Source organism: Alosa alosa, chromosome 20 (assembly GCF_017589495.1).
Source record: "Alosa alosa isolate M-15738 ecotype Scorff River chromosome 20, AALO_Geno_1.1, whole genome shotgun sequence".
Taxonomy (NCBI): Eukaryota; Metazoa; Chordata; class Actinopteri; order Clupeiformes; family Clupeidae; genus Alosa; species Alosa alosa.
In genome coordinates this window covers 9,982,562-9,999,555 of record NC_063208.1, presented here as the reverse complement: position 1 = coordinate 9,999,555, position 16,994 = coordinate 9,982,562, and the positions used below count along the sequence as shown (strand labels likewise).

At 42.1% G+C, this 16,994-nt stretch overlaps 1 protein-coding gene across 1 annotated transcript; it reads right to left on the bottom strand.

The window, feature by feature from the left end:
* Positions 1–205: 205 nt before the first annotated feature.
* hibadha (3-hydroxyisobutyrate dehydrogenase a) lies at positions 206–16,818 on the bottom strand. The gene is made up of 8 exons (XM_048229381.1): positions 16,661–16,818; positions 15,822–15,982; positions 13,214–13,323; positions 12,927–13,048; positions 5,285–5,418; positions 4,174–4,250; positions 1,926–2,082; positions 206–1,726 (listed from the first exon to the last, which is right to left on the bottom strand). Exons 1-8 carry the CDS (start codon positions 16,728–16,730, stop codon positions 1,568–1,570), a joined length of 990 nt encoding a protein of 329 aa, XP_048085338.1. The 5' UTR covers positions 16,731–16,818; the 3' UTR covers positions 206–1,567.
* Positions 16,819–16,994: the final 176 nt, after the last annotated feature.

Below are 16,994 nucleotides of genomic sequence, written 5' to 3'. Positions count from 1 at the left end.
TCTGTTTGGTCTGCACACATTTGTGTGTGTGTGTGCGCGCGCACACGCGTCTGTCTGCCGTGTCTGGTGTGTGTGTGTGTGTGTGTGCAGGGAGTCTGAGGGGGAGGCTGGGATAGAGCCGTTTCATGGAGATGATGGAAATAAGAGCATCATTTGGTAATTAGGGAGTCTGAGGGGGAGGCTGGGATAGAGCAGTTTCATGGAGATGATGGAAATAAGAGCATCATTTGGTAATTAGTGGCTCTTTTTCCTCCTCTGTGATGCTGGACTGGTGGTTAATGTGTGCAGGGTGTGTCACGTGTGTGTGTCACGTGTGTGTGATATATGAGTGTCTGGGTCAGAGGGAAAACAATGGAAAAGAAGCTAACCACAGACGTAGGAACTGTACGGCTACCCATGTACACCCACATATACGCCAAGAGGGTGAAGAAAGGACAAGTCTGCATATTCACACACATAATGCAACCCAATCTGTGCACTGACGGAAATAAAACAGGAATGAAGTTACAGACTACCACACACAAAAGTACGAACACACACACACACACACACACACACACACAGCTCATGTGAACAAATGTTGTAATAGAGTTCACTTGCCACACACTCCACACACTGTTAAAGTGTTGGTCACATTTTGTCTTTATTCCAGCCCTGTGTGGATATATGCCATGTTCAGCATGATGTTTTAATAAAACTTGTATCTAGTGAAAACCAGTTCACAGCCAAACTGGTTTACAAATGACTAAGCCGAGAATCTTACAGTAAATCAACAAACTATACATATGTACATGCATACCGACAAAATGGCGGTTGAAGGTTAATGTGCCTGTGTAAATATATACAAGCATGCAGAGGTGTGGAGAAGGAGAGGGGGAGAAGAGAATGGCCAGAGAGCATAACACTACACAGGATATCGTACTGAGGTATACCGGTACCACAAGGTACAGTGAAGTTCCTTTAGAGAAACAGTTATAGGTTGAGGTATCACTCAACGGATGCCTGTTGGCCTGAATAGCTTCAGTCATTCAGAGATAAAATGGCTTATTGTTTTCATTGTGAGCATCCAACAATAGCAGGGGGGAGGCCTATCGGGACTCTTTCACCTACTCCCCCCCCGAAAAAAAAGGAACATGAGAATGTCTGTGTGAAAAAGGAACGAGCAGTTGTGTTTTGGTCCTTAATTGTTGACATCAGTGGTAAGGTGGAGGGTCTCATCCAGGGACCCAGGGGACACCGCAGGAGACTGTAAACAGGAGTGCAGGGGACAGAACTGTACACTTGGCAGGGATGTCTTGACACAAGGCATGACTAACATCACAGTCATGACAAAACCAGCATCGTCAACATTGTCAGAACGTTTTTTTCGTCGTCAGCAGTTTCGGTCATTGTAATCATCTCCAAAAAGACCAGATCAAAATGGCTCTCACAGACTAACAACTCCAATTAAAATTCAAACAGGGAGAATTCTGCGCAGACTGATATTGCACATTTAAAGAAAACTAACATCGATGGAAACAACAGCAAGCGTCACAGTCTGTGGTGACAGGTGGGGGAGGCGGGACGTCTACTGTCCCTCTTCCTCACGAAGGAACTGGAAAACGGAGGAGAAGTCCTTATTGGCGTAGCCCCGCGCGCACATAATCCGGTAGATCTGATGGGCCAGGGAACCCAGAGGAACCGACGTGCGTGTATTTGTGGCTGTCGACTGGGCCAACCCCAGGTCCTGAGAGAGACAGAGAGAGAGAGAGAGAATATGTTACTATTCAGCCTCATAATTCAGAGCATGCTAAACGCACACAAATTAAAACTTCAATGCAGAGAAAAGAGGATGAGACAAGGAAAAAGAGAAAGAAAGAGGGGAGGCTAGAAGAGAGAATGAGAGTTCCAGCGGAGCTGACGACAGACAGCGTGGGGATCCTTGCCTTCGCCATGAGTGTGGTGCCGTAGCCTCCCTGGTAGTTGTTGGCTGAGGGGACGCCCTCCATGACGCCTGGGACAGGGTTGTAGCTGTCGCTTGACCAGCAACGCCCGGAGCTCATGTTCAGGATCTGGGCCAGCAGCTTCGGGTCCAGACCCAACCTAGAGGCCACAGCACTCCTGGTCAGTCACACTACATAGCCCACTTCAGTACCACTTTTCTGTATCGTCCTTTTGAGGAATTACACATCTTTTTTTTTTTTTTCTTCGGCATCAAAATTGTGTTATTATTGTAGAAAATGTATTTGATTTGAGATTTGTAAGAGGGCAATTCCACGCAAAACTGACAAGTCCATAATGCCAACTAAATGCCATGGTATTCGTATCATGCAAATGATTATGTGAAAAGTTCTACATCCAAGAAGAGTGAATGCTCAAATGTCAAGTAATCATCATTCACATCATACCATACCATGGCATTGTGTTGGCATTATGGATGAGACCGTATTGTGTTGAATTGCCCACGACCACACAAACCAACTTTGAGTATCTAAAACTCAAGGCAAAAACATTTTTCCGCCAGACGACTTAGTGACACAGAGAAAAATGCAACAGACTGCCCTCATTGTGGTTTTCAGCAAAAATAAACCATGATGCATTAATGACCTTCCAGCATCAAAAGAAATACCAACACACATAACCATAACCAATCCAAACATAACCATAACCAATCCATTTGTTTGGTTATTAAGCTCCTTTGTCACAAGTCCGTTGAGACCACTTCTGTTACACAAATGCGTTTGACTGGCAGTCCCAGTGTCTGCAGCGGTGTCTGAAAGGGATGTGCGGTAAAGACCATTTTTTCCAATATCTTTGTCATCGCCTTGTTATTTAATGACGAATTTAGGAATAACGTGAAGTGAATGGGTTTCTTACCAGACAGAAACCTATTTAATAACCAGACATTCCATGATGCTATGATGTGTGTATAACTTTGCAGTGAATGCGGTCTCATATTCACTGATCTATGTTCCATCATAATCCTAGTTCTGCTACGGGTCCTTTCATACAGAGATATACTTGCATATCTATATGTAGTCTTAGTCTCAATCACATATGGATATTTTAAAAATACCTTGGGTGTTATTTCACTCTTGATTTTCAAATACAGCCTGATATATTCACACTCTTTCCCCTCTTTCTGTAGACCTGCTTTCATTTTTTGCACATTGTAAAAAGAATGAAAGAGAATTAAACACATTGTCTTCCACTTCTATCTCTAACTCTGTGTGTGTGTGTGTGTGTGTGTGTGTGTGTGTGTTAAAAAAGAGAGAGAGAGAGGTAGAGAGAGAGCGCGCCAGTGACATATGTTCAACACCCCCCTTTGGTTCTGGGTCAGTGGCTGTGAGGGCTCGCCATCAACCCAGCTGAAAGACAGATCACAAATCACTCTCCTCTCAGCGAGCAGGCAGGGAGAGAGGGAGAGGGGGATGGGATGGGATGGGAGGATGGGAGGAGAGGAGAGAGAGGCGGAGAGACGCTGCACTCAGCTGTTTAAAGGATAACTTACTCCACATGCTAACAAGATGGGGAAAGAGGAGCAGGTGCTGCCAGAGTTATTAACTCGTGCGGTCGCTTTTCAATAAGGCCTCACCAATGCCACACACACATCCAATGCTAATACTTTTTAAAGAGGCAACAAAGTGCATGATTACAAAAGTTCAATTATCTACACAAACATCAGACATAGTGTGTGTGTGTATATATGTGTAGGAGAGAGTGACAAAGTAGGAGGGAGAAATGTAGAGAGTAGAGAGAAGCTTGGTTGTGCGTGTGTGCGTGTGTGAGAGTGTGTGAGTGTAGGGGGTGTGTGGGGGCAGGGGTTTGATTTGGTGTCTATGCCCCCACCTTCTCCCCACGTCCATCATAAAACAAAACAGAGAGGAAACGGAACAGCAGGGAGAACAAGAGAACAAGGCAGACGGACGCACGTACGCCCAACAGCAGCTAGTTAGAACAACTGACTGCATCTGGCCGGCAGTCAGCGACATACATGGAACAGAATAGCCTGCTACAAAATGGACTGGCCTACAGCATGGGAGATGCAGCTATACCACTGTTTTAGTGCAGTGGGATTGTTTGTGTGTGTGTGTGTGTGTGTGTGTGTGTGTGTGTGTGTGTGTTTCTGGGGAAAGGGGGAAAGATTCCTCATCATAATCTTTTTCCTAATACATATCCATCATGTTTAAGTACCTGATTCCAAGGTTCATAGTCTCTGCTGTTCCAATCATTCCGATGGCCAGCAGCATATTATTACACAGTTTAGCTGCCTGAAATAGACATAATGCAAGTATGTTAGACAACACAAAATATTAGAAATCTCTTTTTTTCTATTATGCCAAAAATACATTTAAGAAACACAATTTACTCCTAAACCAAACCAAATACTGAATTACTGAATTACATTCATGTTTGTGTTGCATCAACGTTGATGTGAATTGTTTGTTGATCACTGAAGTTTACTTATCTAAACATCAATAAAGAAATTTAATAGAATCACTTGTAGATTAAAGATGAAGTCAGCGATGGTACGCAATTACAAGCCCATAACATTTTCTGTCACATTCAGCAATCATCTCCTCACGACCACAACCACTAGCTGGCCATTCTGTGAGTCCACCCAGCAGCCCAACAAAGTGGAGGCAGCCTGTCCCCCCAAACAAAAATAAAACCTTGCGTGGAGTTTCTCTGGGAATGACTGAAGGGAGGATGAGCTACCTCTCTGGTGTGTTTGGTTTGATCCTTGGTTAAAATAGAATGTGCGTTGTTTTGGATAAAAAGTGTCTGCTAATAAAGTCAAATATAAACATAAACACAAACAAACGCGACTTCCTGCGCAATCGCTGAGTGTATTCCTAAGGAAGATGTGGCTCATATGTGAAAAGAGTGTGTGAAGTAAGTCTGTGTGTGTCTGTTATGCACAAAACAACGAAATATGGCAGACAGCACTTTATTATACTATTTCAACAAACACTGTGAGAATAGAATGTCAGATAGTCAGTATGGTTATGGTGACTGTGCATAACAGTATTTACACAAAATATCGCTCAACACAACTAGCACTAAAAAGTAACATCTGATGATTGTACATCTTTTTAAATTTAGTCTCGTCATTAAGAACATCTTGTCTTTTTAAAAAAAACATCTAAAACCTGATTATTTGCTCCAGATACATGATATCAATTACTACTAAGCAACATTGTTTTGTGTCTGTTTGGTGTACAGTGTGTGTGAGTGTGAGTGTGAGTGTGAGTGTGTGTGTGTGTGTGTGTGTGTGTGTGTGAGTGTGTGTGTGCACATATACCTGTCCAGCTCCAACTTGGCCGCAGTAAACTACATTAGCTCCCATACAGGTGAGCAGCTCCTGAGCAGCGTTGTACTCTTCCTCCACGCCGCCCACCATAAAGGTCAGCTTTGCCAGACTGGCCGCACCAACACCTCAAACACACAAGCAAACAAACACAAAAGTAATCACTGAAAAACGTTATAGGCCATGAATACTTTAGGAATCGTTCCCTCTTTGCCACAGGGCCCCAAGCTGAACATTTAGTTTAGTTCCAGAGGTCAACCTTGCATTTTCATTTCTCCTTGTAACAGTTAAGCAAACCCATTGTTCAACACCAGAGCAAAAACAGAAAGTGCAAGTAATACAGTTACGATTAACCTCAGTTGTGTCTGTGTGTGTTTTTATTGGCGTAACAGGGACATCAGTGGGGTCTGTGTTAAAAAGCTAATTGTCCATCCTTCACACAGCTCCCAAGGGACAACTTTGCCATTGTGCTCGCTCACACACACACACACACACACACACACATTCACACACACACACACACACACCATGTAAACTCACTCAACAAGGACGACAGCTGTGCCTTAGGCGGACCCCTCCCTCTCAAACACGCCCCCTGAGGCTTGATTGACAACAGTAAAGGGTAATTAACTCAACACTTTATCATGTTCAATTAAGCGACACGTTCAGTGGAGAACAAGCATAGCCAATCATGTTACAGCGTGTCATGTCGAACCAGAAACCAGTCCCTGAGGTCTTAAAAAGAGGGAGTTGTCTGAAATTGAGAAAATAATTAAGTGTCAGAAGAAGAAGAAGACCTCCATTTAGCCATCAGATCACTAAGCACTTCATCCAAATGGTTACACACACACACAAGCAGATGTTCCACTTACGAGCACAGACACACTGTTTTCACAATATTTATATTAGCCACCCTTAATGATTCTGACGCAGACAGAAATGAAGAGAAGCAGAGAGACAGAAAGACAAAGAGATAGACAGAAAGAAAGAAAGGCACAGAGAGAGATAGATAGACAGAAAGAAAGGCACAGAGAGATAGATAGACAGAAAGAAAGGCACAGAGAGAGATAGATAGACAGAAAGAAAGGCACAGAGAGATAGATAGACAGAAAGAAAGGCACAGAGAGATAGATAGACAGAAAGAAAGGCACAGAGAGATAGATAGACAGAAAGAAAGGCACAGAGAGAGATAGATAGACAGAAAGAAAGGCACAGAGAGAGATAGATAGACAGAAAGAAAGGCACAAAGAGAGACAGACAGAAAGAAAGGCACAGAGAGAGATAGACAGAAAGAAAGCAAACTCCATTGTAAGTAACTGAGGGGAACTGTGAGCACGGGTAAGTAGTGAGCGTGTGTGTATGTGTGAGTGCGAGTGTGTGGCAGGTGCCAGCTCTGACTCTCAGAAGCTGTAGTTACGACTTCAGTTTAAATGGCTGCAAGACTTTATTAGTGGTCGAGTTAAATTAAATGACGTTCGCGCACACACACATAGACACACACGACTTTCCCATGCTGAATGACGCAGGCTACAGAGAAACTACTTCATTACTCTGAGGGATCAGACAACTTTCATTACCAGTAAATAACATCAACAAAACAAGCCCCTGGGTTTGCGTTCTGCTACTCCAGTACATGTGTTCGCACATGGAACCCCAGCATTGATGAACAGCTCCCATATCATCTGTACTGATTCATTAAATGCTGCCATCAAAGGTGGTTAAGGGAATATTAATCTGTGATTAGGTTTGTGCTCTATTAAAGCTCTATTAAAAAAAAGAGATCTTATAGAGGAAATCAAAAAGATTTCAGATCATTGAGGAAAAGTTTCATTGGAGGGAAGCAGTAAAAACAATGAAATAAACAAAAAGTAGGCAAGGGACTTCTGGCTCCCACCAAACCAAGTGAACCTTTTACTCCAGACAAAAATTCTATGAAGGAGAGAACTCCCGATTTCTTTCAGTCCTACACACACACACACACACACACACACACACACACACACTATGGCAGGCAGTCTTTTCTCACACTCATGTTAATAGCGCTGGGTTGGAAAGCATCTCTGGGAACAATGTCTAAGTGCATACATGTGGTATATATGCCTGTGTGTGTGTCTATGTGTGTATTTACAGTATGTGTGTGTGTGTGTGTGTGGGGGGACTGAACAGTTAATCGATTTTTAATCACAATTTGAACAAATGCGATTAGCTAATAGCAAATTAATTGAGCAGCTTGCAACTCTGCCCCAATGGTTAATCTGAACTAAAGCTTAATCTTCAATTATTATTTTGCAAATCAAATTGCAATCTCTGTCAGAAAAATCACCATTAAATATTTTCCCCAATTTGCGCAGCCCTATGTGTGAGTGTGTGTGTGTGTGTTAATGTGTCTTTACAGTTAAATGAGACCATGTCAAATGCGGTCTCGTAATTACAACTTTGAATATCGTGAGTGAAATACAAGATATTTTCTCAAATGCATTAAAAAAATCCAGATTTTCAATTCAGAAGAAAAAAACAAAATCACACAGTCTGTAAAAGCCAGTGTCACCACCACACATTAAAACTGCCTGCCAATGGCACTAATGTACCAAAGTCAAGTTAAAAACAGCCTTCATCTGAGTACCACATTTTATGAGCGACCACACCCGCACACACACACACACACACACACACGTTTACATTCTCTCACACATACTCTCTCACACAAACAAACAACATGATGCATAGATTAACATAACATGCACTCCCGATTTTCTCACACATGTAAAAGATACAAGAAAATGATGAAAGAAATGAAACCATAGATAGATAGCAGCTTCATCATCCTCACTTCCTCTCCTCTATGGTGTTCTATCCCCTTGATCCAGTCACTGTCATTCAGAGGTGTGTTAACTAACCCAACACCTGCATACTTAGCTGTCCTAACACCCCTCATCTGCACAGTAATCATTTGTTCTTCCATCAAAATCTTCATGCACATGTGCTTTCCCAGGGCCTGCAAAATGGCCTAGTCCTAGTAATCAGTGTTAAACTAAAGCCAACTGTTAAATGCATAATGCAAATTTGATTTATATTCAAATTCAAACACTTCACTGGAAAATAGCATTAAAAAGGCTAGACCACATTCACTGTAGATTTACCTGCGGATATCAACTTCCAATAAAAACATTAGCAATGCTCACCAGCTAACTGAGCTTTTTTGCTGCATAATACTATAACTAGTATGTTAGATTCCTATTGTCAAAATTTCACTTGATATGCAATTGCAATCGATTCTTTTATATGTGGTAAAACTGGGTTTGGTGTTAATGCACTGACTTGAACCCATGCTATGTCTGTGGTGTGCTTTACAAGGACTGGGAGGGGGAGAATGAGAGCCCATTCTCAGCTCGGTGTTTAGGGATCATTTCAGCGGTTTTCAACTCATACCTTATTAAAACATGCCATTTCCCATCATTTAAAGCCATTCATCTACACTGCATTTTGCTGATCACATAAACACAGTTAGCACAGTATTGGACCCACTGTATGTGCATGTATATATATATATATATATATATATATATATATATATGCAATTTCATTAAAGGACATTAAGGGTGTGAAAACATGCAGACACAGACAGACAAACACACACACACACACACACACACACAGAAGGGGGAGGAATTGCAATTACAGCTATTCAAAGCAACTATAAACTAAATGCATTAGAGAGAGCGTGTGAGCATAATGCTACTCTTAACGCAGCAGCACTGGAGTGTGTTATTATTGTTAACGTGTGGGAGACTTCTTAGGCTCTGCACACACCCTCTCTAAGTGTGTGTGAAGTGTGTGTGTGTGTGCACATGCACAAATATGTGCATGTGTGAGTGTTTGTGACGTCAGTCGTAGTTTGTTGTGGTCCACAGGAGCGACAGCAGATTTTGAGGTTTGTGTGACTGGGTTTATTACAAATCATTTACAGGACAGATGACCGTGTGTGTCGTTTCACGAGGGCATTATTTGAGAGGCTCTTGGCTCCTCAGCCAAACCTTACTGACGCACTGGAGGTGGCACACCAAACCCAGAAAATAAAATATAAAATTATATCAAAAGGCCAAATGAAGTGGATTTAAAAACAAAATAATGACATCACACTCACAAAATGACAAAAAAAAAAAAAAAAAACTGTCTGGCCAGACTAAAAACATCTACGTCGCCTCCCAGAGAGTCTCAAATTGTAATCCCTGCAGTGCCATGTCAGGGAGCCCTGCACAACCACATAATAGCCCCCAAAGTAAAACGAATGACAAGGTACTGTCATTTTTAGTAAGTTACATCACAACTGTTGCAGAGGTGACAAGATGTGGTCGGTGGTGTGCATACCTGTATGTATAATCACTACAAGTTGGTCTTTTAACTTCTTTTTCCTTTCTCTTTCTCCTCTGCATCATCTGGTCTCTCTCTCTCAATTTCAATCAAGGCACAGCCATAAGCCCATCAATAATGTTGTACTGCGCCTTCAGTACCAACATTTGACCCCAAATGTGCCACAATGAAGTGACCTCTGTTTAACGTGACAAGTAGTTACTCAGCCAACATATTGGCTGATTTGCTGGCTAGTAATTCTCTAGGTCCCATCCTCACAACATTTCTATCTCAACACCAGTGAGACCCTTCTCATTTCCAAAACTAATGTCTGAGGTACGTGCTCAGCAGTTTTAACTCCACTCTGATGCCACATAAATATCTCTTCCTCATAAGTAAGTTACGAGTGAGACAATGAGTCAGTCTGGAGTACCAGAGGTTGAGAGTGTGTGTGTGTATATAAGGACAGATAATCTTTCTCAGGGTTGTAAAGAAGGATTAAAGGGACTACATGCTACACACACTAATAAAGTCTTTATGAGCTCAAGTCTCAGATGGCAGCCCATCAGCCCTAAAGACGCCAGTTTGTAAACACAATCTGTGTGTATGTGAGAGTAAGTGTGCGTGCGTGTGTGTGTGTGCGCGCATTTCTATGCTGTAGTAAGCATTCTTAGTAATGATTCATTTTCTTAGGAGGCGATTATACTCCCTCTCTCCTGACACAAAATAATTGATACAGTTACTCCAACCTAATCCAATCACCTCCTGGAAGTTCTATTTTGGATAACAACCTACCTTAAATATCTATCTAGATATTGTAATTAGATAGGGGCCGTGATGGTGACAGTCTAGTACAATATAAACTGTCACTCATTCAAAATTTGAAACCATAATTTTATGTCCTCTTCATTTGCTCTGTGTCTATTAAGTGCATTTGTAGAATAAAGTACACACTTCTTCATATATGATATTTAAATTGTTTTTTTTTGTTTGTTTGTTTTTGGGTGGGGGTAGCCTTTAATGGATAGGACAGTGAAGAACGGACAGGAAATGAGTGGGAGATAGATAGGCTGTGGATTCAGGAAGTGACCTCAGGCCAGTATGTGTACTAGACGTCAACACCACCGCTGTGCTATGCTGCGGCTGCCCCCAAACAATAATATTTGATAAGGAAATACCGTGATTTCAATTTGGCAGCCATAGTAAAAACTTTAAGCATAGATCACATCATGGTTGCAATTCAGAATCAATAACGCTCTGATCAGATATGAGGTGGTTGTAAACAATTTGTATAACGCTGATAACAAAAATTTCACTGTGCAAAGAAATCCAAGGACATTCAATTAAGGTTTGATAACACAGATGAAATGTCACAATTGAGAATACAAATAATGACAGAGTTGGTAAATTGAAGAATCTGGCCAATAAGTGAAGGAAATCATGGAGATACGGCTCCTACACACAGCTGCGTGCGTTGCGTTGCTGGAGACGCATCCCATTCACTTTACATGGGCTCACGTCACGTCCGTTGCGAACTGAATTGTGGGTCCGTCGCCGCCCATTTCTCCGCCGCTTCGGCGTTGAGAAGTTCAGCTGTTGCTGCACCGAGAGATGGCACCGGCCAATCAAGCCAATCGACTGACAGCAACAACCAATCAAAAGACGGTTATACTTCAAGTCATTTGCATAGCTACCGTCGGGAACACCCACTGGAATGCGTTGACGGAACGCAGCTGTGTGTGGGAGCCGATAGACACTTCTAAAAAATGTTTTTTCAACTGCTTCTTATATATTAAATTAATCTCTACCTGTCCTTATTGTATAATACATTGCTGCCTCTTTTAATCTCTGAAACGTTCCTCCTCCAATATTTATAATCACCTTCCAGTCTAGAAGTTGATATGGATGGACAGTGGCAATATCGTGGTGGCAATAAGAGGTCTCCTCTGTGGAATTTTTTTCTTATCCCAGTCATGTTTTACTGTGCTACAACACTGCCCTCTTGCTGTAGGAAAAAGCAATAACATGCAATAAGTATGCTTGATCCTTCACAACTAGAGATGCATATTCCTGCATGCAGACCCGAGACATCTCACATCCAATCTACAGGAGGATTTCCTCAGGATTTTCCTAATGCCTGCCTAATATTGATGAAATAACAATTCTCTCTAGAAACTCATCCAATCATCTCAAAGAGCCTTTTTCTAATGAAGGTAAAAAGGGAACAGGCATGGTACCTAACCTTGGCAATAGTTAAATTAATTTGGGGTTTTGGCAGGGTAAGTATGGCATTTATTACAGCCGTGGCCTACTGGTTAGGGCTTCGGACTTGTAACCGAAGGGTTGCCTGTTTGATCCCCGACCAGTAGGAAACATGTGGGCGGGGAAAGTGATTGAGCACTGCTCTTCTATGCCCACATCCACGGCTGAAGTGCCCCTGAGCAAAGCACCTAACCCAGTGTTTCTCAAACTTTTTCAGACCAAGGACCACTTAACCAATAAAAAAACCCTCACAGACCACCTAGCTAAAAAAAAAACAGTTGATCTACTTCAACAGTATACAGTATTACACAATAGGCCTACTCACTGAACCACCTTGCCTATTGTCTTTGCACCTTGCTTATTGTGTCAGAGAATTCAATTCATACTATTTAAATTGGTGTAGCTTACATGGGCAGTGTTGTTGCAGAACTCTTTGGATTTACATACAAGTTGGTTCAATATTGCAAACAACTCATCTATATTATATTTTACCACATCTGCTCGCGGACCACTTGAGACAGCTTACGGACCACCAGTGGTCCCCGGACCACACTTTGAGAAACACTGACCTAACCCCTCACTGCTCCCCGAGCCCTCTGTAGCAGGCAGCTCACTGCTCCGGGTTAGTGTGTGCTTCACCTCACTGTGTGTTCACTGTGTGCTGTGTGTGTGTTTCACTAATTCACGGATTGGAATAAATGCAGAGACCAAATTTCCCTCACGGGATCAAAAGAGTATATATACTTATAATATACTTGAATTCAGCTCTGTGGTCATCCACAAGTATTAAGTTTATATGAGATAAGTATTTTGTTTTTAAGTATTAAGCTTATATGAGTAGTTTTTTTTTTTAAAGTATTAAGCTTATATGAGATAAGTAGTTTGTTTTTAAGTATTATTAAACTTATATGAGATAAGTATTTCGTTTTTAAGTATTAAGCTTATATGAGATAAGTATTCAGAAACATGTACGGCTGGTACACATAGAGGTTTGGTCGCTCACTGGTTGCTCACGCCCCCTTACCTCCAGACACTGGGGCATCCATGAACACGGCTCCCATCTTCTCTGCAGCTACAGCCATCTCTTTGGACACAGAGGGGTCGATGGTGCTCGAGTCAATCAGCAGCGTCCCCTTCTTCACTCGCCTGAGAAGTCACACACACACACACACACACACACACACAGAGGGGTAACACAAAACGAGAGGTCGCACAGAGTCAGGAATTAAATCTCCTCCTGTCAGACAACTATCTTCATTAGAAAATCTAGCAAAGCCACAGTAGCATTGATGAGTGTGTGTGTGAGCTTACTTGAGGATTCCGTTGGGGCCTGTGTAGACCTCAATGACATTAGGACTGGACGGCAGCATGGTAATAATACGGTCTGCTTTATCAGCTACATCTGCTGGGGTGTCCAGGATCTAAAAACAAGTTAGATCCTGGAAATAAGTTTCTATATATAGGAAATACTCAAGACAGGGCAAATAATAAAGGACAAAAATATGAGGGGAAAAAGTTCGAATGGATAGGGTTGCAACTAACAATTATTTTCATAGTCAATTAATCTGTCGATTATTTTATTGATTAATCCAGTAGCGGTCCTAGACACTTTGCATGCTTTGTTTAGTCCACACACCAAATATATTTAGTTTATCATCATAGAGAAGTAAGAAAAGCAGACAACATCTAACTTTAAGGAGACAAAAATCAAACAATTTGGTGGTTTCCTTACTAACAGAGGACTTTGTGAAGTGTCTGAAGGCAGCCAAGGTTAGCTGTAGCAGTTTCTATTGTGATATTCCACAAGTACAATAAGAATAATTTCAAACAGTAATCCAACTGTTCTTCACATCAACATCACCCACGGCAAAACGCCTGCTAACTCTCGTAAGCTACAGGGCACCTCAGACACACACGCCGTTCACAAAAGACAGGTGATTCTCTCCCACTCAATCCATACCTCACTTCCTATTTTGATGGAAGTCTGACTTCTCCTTTGTGACCTCAACCTCGTCTGATTGGTGACACAATTTGGTCGCCATATAGGCCAGCAAACCATTTGAATATGGTGTGATACTGACAAGGTAAAACAAGGTATCTACTTAAATATTTATTTCTGCTTAGACAGAAAACAATTCTGTCACAATTTGAAAGAGACTCTACACATTTATATATAATGTATAATTCTACCTTCATGGTTAACACTTTAAATGCCGCACACTGTTTTCGGAAGCTTTGGCCCAGAGTGCCAGCAATCTAGATCATTGTTGACGATTTGTGTAGAGCGACAGTGTATTCTGTTATACCTATAGACACATACTATGGCTTATTTGAAAGGTGAGACTTTAAGCTCTCAGTGGGTACAAACATTTATTTCTACATGCCTCTGTTCCTGAGAAATCCCAAGCTAAACAGTGGCCTGTTTTTTCTTCTAGAAATGGAGATATAGCGTCTTTAATGAAATATGAAGGGTTGCCTTGAAAATTTCCAGGAAGTGACCTAGCGAGACCTGGCGAGTCTGCCACCTAGTGATAAACCCACGGAAATAAATGGCCTGGTTTTGACCTGACGTGCATGAGTCACTGATTCGACCCGAAGCGGCAACCATCAAAAGCTGAACAACTGAAATTTTAGACTAATTAAAAAGATTCAAACCAGGCAGCTCTCAGGGTTGACTAGCTCAATCAAAGTCCTTTTAGGCAAGTCCCTCCACTCGGCGGCCATATTGCAATGCTTTTTGGGCACTCATCGGACATCCTATTCGGTGGAAATGCGCGTGCGCAAGGCTTCACGACACCAACCTTGCTCCAGCAGCGAGTTCACAACACATCATTGGCACGATGTCTTCACAACACACCATAACCAGCCAAACTTCTGAGCCTTGAGAAGTGAATACAGTTCACTTCACATTAGAGCAAAAGCAAGGTCGATGGCTGTTTGACCATAAAGGATTCACTAGAAATGTACGACACCACATCTATCAGAGCTGGAGGAGATATGTTTGGCTTTTGTTAAGAAACCAGAGAGAACTGGATCTTCACAGATAGGCTGTAGCTAAGCGTCCGATTAACCTCTTCCCTGCTCCCAATACTCAGACCAGCGCGTACAACATGGTGTGACATGTGGCCCACAGCTGCTCATGGTGCCCCTGGGAATGTTAATTAATGCACAATAGGACACTCCGTCCTGGAAACTGTATTGTAACCAGCTTTGACTACACCAAAAAGGATCAGACCCTACTACAATTCACAAGATGATGACCAGTCGTTCACTTGGTCATAGTCCTTAGACCTGAAGGACTGGTCCGAGGGTGCCGCAATTTACTTCCTATAAGTACTACTTTAGCCCTGCCATTGATATTAATGTGTTAATTTATCACTAAACCCCAAAGTCCGGTTCGTTTGACCAGTGTGATCGCTCCGTACCGTACTACCCAGGCACGGTACATTTATCCGTGCCGGGTCCGCTTATGGGGTGGACTCGAACATGGTACAGTTGGGCTTACAATCGCGCCTATGCACAGATTGTAGAGCACAACCATGCCTGGGTACAGTTTGATAGTATGCAGTGTGAGTGCGGACCCTGGTGCGAAATTTGCTTACTGCCTGTGCTTACTCGACACAAATCCTAGTTGACTTGTCAAATCCATCACTCTCTCAAGGTTTCTATTGCACCTGTAGAAGAGTGTGCCTTGATTCTGCATGGTGTGCACAAAATACTGCTCACACTATACTTGGTCAGTTGATGCATCTTTTTACTATTTTGCTGATTTTAAAGCTAAACTAAACTAGATCCTTCTAGGTTTAATGCTGTTTCCACACTGTCCACAAAAGATTCTAAAGCACTCCATCATCTTGCTGCTCACAAATGTGTACCACACAGGAAAATAAATAGGCTACACTCTCAAAAAAGCAGTTACCTGAGCACCGTGGTCCTGCAGTTCTTTGCAAGACTCAGGGAAATTATCGGTGGCAATGACTGGATAGCCATTCTTTAGTAGATTTCTGGCCATTGGTGTTCCCATGTTCCCTAATCCAATGAAGCCCACTGGAGTCTTGGAGGCCATGGACCTGGAGAAATCTGCACAAACACAGAAACACTGGAAGTGAGAGAGAAATCCAAGACTTACATAACACAAAGCCAGAACATTTCATGTTGACCAACTAATTTATAAATCAATAGTATGTTTGAGGAGAGTAACAGTTCAGTGGGTTAATAACATCTTACAGCAAAAGGTCTCTCAAAGGAATCGTAGGATAAGTGGGGGAAATGAAGCATAATTTGTTGGACATATTGGTCATTTTGATCGTTTTGGGGGGGGGAAGCGTCTGCCAAACAAACATAAACATAACATAAATATAATGAAGGACGAAAATGCTGCAAAACACACTCTTCAGCTGTTACCACAAATCAAGTTTACTTATAGCAACACAAATGTCACTCGTGGCCGCATCTATCTGTAGCCTACCAACGCTACAATTACAGTGACTGACTTGCAACATTTGCAATATTGTAGCAATCGATTTGAGCAGCGCCAGTGACAAGAGTACAGCGATGCAGGTGGCTGAGGTCCACCTACAACGACTATCATGCAATAAGGATTCACACACTTCCATTAAATTGCTGTCGTGCATGCTTGCTAACTAAAATTACCTGAAGGCTAACTGGTTGACACATTTGTTTAGTTGTAAATCTACGCGACATTTCTTGACGTACATATTCTCCGAGCAATGATAATGAATGCATTAGCTACATTACCGAGTGACAAGTGGACATGTTTACTGCACCGTCGCAACGAATTCCAAGATCCTCTGAACAAGGCAGCCATGCTTGTTTCCTTGACCCCAGAGCTCTGCTCCACCTACATGTACAAGTTTCAATACACTGCAAATAGCCTTCATAAGACTTCCGTTCGCTTAGACTTCTGGAGGAAGGTTGCATTAACATATGTCAAGTTAAAAGTTCGACAAAATGTAAATAGGCCTGTTTAATTCGTTCGTTTAATTCGTTATTCAGCATTAAATTCTTAAGCAGAGGTAATTTCTCAATGTGCCTTAATGTTAGCCTGAGGAGCCAGACCCACATTAAAATG